Below are 3,998 nucleotides of genomic sequence, written 5' to 3' on the forward strand. Positions count from 1 at the left end.
AAAATAATTAAAATTTTTAGGAAATAGGGTTCTTTTCATACCCCCATTAAATTAGGTTGTATGGGTTCCTATAGAATGAAAGATGATAACTGTGTATTTATATTGCCATATCCAGGTACTGAAAATGTGTGTTTGAGATTATGATTGTAGCTGTAATGCTCTAAGAAGAGAGATATCTAAAAGCTTTTAATTGTGTGAACTCAATATTGTCAGCATATGAATTGTGAATGGCAGCATTAAGATGAAATATGGTACTTTCTAAATATGTGTAAATTAGAACTTACAAGGAAAGGATTAAAGACCCAGTAATCTCTGAAGAATGAATTTGCTGCTTTGCTTTTAATGAAAGCATTAAAAGTATTAATGAAGTATTAATGTCATTCTCACCTTGTCTCAAAGATCACCTTTCCCAAGGGGCTGTTCAGGTAGAACATAGGATGTGTTCAACCTAGTGTAAAGAACAGGAATGAGCACAGCAATACTACTCACAGCTCCTCCCTCTCCCAGAACTCACAGGCTTTAGGGGACATTTCAGTCTCTAAGATGATACCACAATATGCTTCTGAAATTTCTAAAATATATTTCATACTGGCCTACCTTACTTTCCAAACAGTTCAAGCTCATTTTCTTTGTTCATCATTCCTCCAGAGACCACAAAGTGTGTGAACTTTACACACAGCAATACCCTAGATCCTTTCTGACATCACATGAAGTTGATAATGCATCCATTCTGTTTTGATTGGTTCTTAAATTGTTTCATTTCCTTGTGTTGTCTTCAGCTTGGAGAGAACAGTGACATTATGCTATTTATTTTCTATCTAAGGCAGCGAGTGTGGCATCTGTTGTTAGTTGATTATAGAGCCTATAATGGGGGGGGAGTAAAGAAAGACAAAAATCTCAAAGTCATTGATGCTCACAAAAAATTGCCCTATGGTGTGAAGAACAGGCAGAAGGTGAGGAGCATGTTTACTGTGAGCTTGAGCCCCCTCACCCTAGTGACTGCTTCAGAGGTGCAGAGATTTGTACTAGTTTTCATATGCAAAGGAAAAATTTTCCTAAGTTTATTGAATCACTATATTTAGTATCCAATTAGAACCATTTTTTAAACATCATGGCTATCTTGATATGAAAAATTAGTTACAAGAATAAGCAATGTTAAGTGCAAAGTCTGTATTTCCATATTAAAGTGGAAATAATTTAGATAGAAAAATGTAAGATATGTGTGCATTTGTGTGTGCACATGTGCATTCTTGCCAGAATAATTGATGAAGTAGTTATTCTCATTTTAAATATTTGAGGACTACTGATCTACATCAAGTTATTAGACAACTTATAGTTAGGCCAATATGAGCATATGTCTCTCTGTAGTCCTAATTTGAAATGTTGAAATATCATTGTTACTTAAGAAAGCTCTTATGCTTGTTTCGATTAGTTTCCTCCTTCATGATATAGAGTTTTGAATGGTCCTTTTTCAGACCACAAGTTGTCAGATAAAATGAAATGTAAATACATTTAGATAATTCAAATAGATTTGTATGAATTTGCATGTTAGCATATAAAATTTCAGCATGTCCTTTATTGTCAGGAAAAAAAGACTTTGGTCTGCTATGGAACAAACATCTGGATGGAGCTCAACCTGACTTAGAAAATTCAGTACTTTCAAGAAGCCTACTAAACCTGTTGGTTTCTTTGCTTATTATTACATATGAAGCCTGAAGTGAGTGTATATGCTGTATATTTTTAAAAATTCCTGAGACATGGCACATTCAAAATGACTGCATTAACATCATTTTTTTCAGGGAATTTAAGAAACAAAACATTCTCTTCAGACAATGAGTGCTGCTGTACAAGTGATATTTGCAACAATGTTCAATGTGGAGTTCATAACTGGGAATTTGGGGAATGGATTCATAGCACTGGTGAACATCATGGACTGGGTCAAGAGAAGAAAGATCTCTTCAGTGGATCAGATCCTCACTGCTCTGGCCATCTCCAGGATCACTGTGTTGTGGTCAATGTACCTAATGATGACAATATTATCAATGTATCCAGATGTAGAAGTGCTTATGAAAACAATAATACTGACTAATCTTATCTGGGTAATTTCTAACCATTGTAGCATCTGGCTAGCAACCATTCTCAGCATTCTTTATTTTCTCAAAGTAGCCAATTTTTCTTACTCTATTTTCCTCTACCTAAGGTGGAGACTTACAAAGGTGATTACAGTAGCATTGCTGGTTTCTCTGTTCCTCTTGTTTGTAAATATTTTAGTAACAAACATACTAATAGATACATGGATGAATCAGTTCAATACAAATGTATCTTACAGTGACAAACTAAAAAATTTTACAGGCATTCCCAGACTTCTTGTATTAACAAATACTATGTTCACAGTAATACCTTTCACTGTGTCCATGACGACATTTTTTCTGCTCATCTTCTCCCTGTGGAAACATCTGAAGAAGATAAAGCACATTGTTAAAAGTGCCAGAGATGCTAACACCACAGCTCACATCAAAGCCTTGAAAACTGTGGTTGCCTTTCTCCTGCTGTATGTAATTTTTACATTCTCTCTTTTTGTACAACTTTGGAGCTATGACTTTAAAGGAAAAAATTTTTTAACATATTTTTACCCTGTTGGTATAATTGCTTTTCCATCATTCCATTCATGTGTCCTGATTATGGGAAACAGTAAGCTGAGACAGACCTCTCTTCTCGTACTGTCAGTGTTAAGGTGTAAGATCCAAGAATTTGGACCATTGTGTCTCTAACATACTAGGGGGATAATCTTGCATATTTTCGATGAGAATTTCTTCATAAGAAAGTACTCTTCATTTTCAATGTATGTGTTGTAAATATACTTACATTCTGTAAGAAGTTCTATAGAAACAGTAAACAATTTTGAGAAGAATGAGAATATAAAACATCTACATGTAAGAATATTTTACTAATAAAACTTCAATGGCTGTAAATTATTCAAGATTTTAAAATGATTAATTAATAATATAGAAATACAGTTATTGTCTATAGAAATATTTCATTATATAATGCTATTTATTTTAACTCTTTAAACATGAAGACCTGAGGTTAGCTCCCTAGCACACAACTAAAAGTCAGGCACAGCCCAGCACTTAGAAATCAAATACAGACAGATGCTAAGGATATCTGATTGATTAGTCAAGATGAAACAAAAAACTATGGTTTATAGAGACCCTGTATCAAGAATATAAAGTTTAATTCATAGAAATAGACATTCAATGTACGGCTCTAAACACACAGACATGTGCAGACAAGCACACCCCACATATGCATGACACACATACATATAAATAATGTTATAATAATAATAAAATTACAAGTAAATGTGCACACCTATAAACAGTAAGAATAACATTAATGGATTTTATAGAAATAAAATAATTTCTTATCGAGAAAAATTGCTTAATTTCTCATAAAATTTTCTGTGTAGTCTTACACTTCAAATGATTTTTAGATATTCTTAGAATCATGGTGACATTTTACTCAATTTTTCTATGGGTGTTAGTTTCACAGTGAAAACAGTGGATCATGTATAACATTATTGGGAATATATATTTATAATTCAAAGTAAGTCACTATTTTAATGAAAATTAGACATTATAAAATTAAAAATTGACGTGTTATATAGGCACTTATAGACATATGGTATCATATATGTGGCTGCAACCTAAGGATTTATACATACTTCAGAGTTCACCAGTGCAATGTCAGTTTTCATATGGAGCAATTGAGATCTTATAATGTAGCAAAAGTTTAGACTAGTAATTCATATATAAAGATATGGGGATTACATTTGTTTTCTGTAGGCGTAAGTCACAAACAATGCCACAGCAGTTTGGAATTATGATTAATAGGGTATTATTTATTTAAAGGGGAAAAAAACTTACAGATCACCGTCAGCCCTCTGTACAACCAGGAAGGGAGTCTAGTCGCCAGCCGAGCAGGAAGTGAAGAGAGCG

The 3,998-nt window shown here is 33.3% G+C and overlaps 1 protein-coding gene across 1 annotated transcript; it reads left to right on the forward strand.

The window, feature by feature from the left end:
- Window positions 1-1,832: 1,832 nt before the first annotated feature.
- Window positions 1,833-2,771, forward strand: LOC101999228 (taste receptor type 2 member 125-like). The gene has a single exon (XM_005369244.1). It carries the CDS (start codon window positions 1,833-1,835, stop codon window positions 2,769-2,771), a length of 939 nt encoding a protein of 312 aa, XP_005369301.1.
- The last annotated feature ends 1,227 nt before the right edge of the window (window positions 2,772-3,998 follow it).

The sequence above is a fragment of the Microtus ochrogaster genome, unplaced genomic scaffold (genome assembly GCF_000317375.1).
Source record: "Microtus ochrogaster isolate Prairie Vole_2 unplaced genomic scaffold, MicOch1.0 UNK46, whole genome shotgun sequence".
Classification (NCBI taxonomy): domain Eukaryota; kingdom Metazoa; phylum Chordata; class Mammalia; order Rodentia; family Cricetidae; genus Microtus; species Microtus ochrogaster.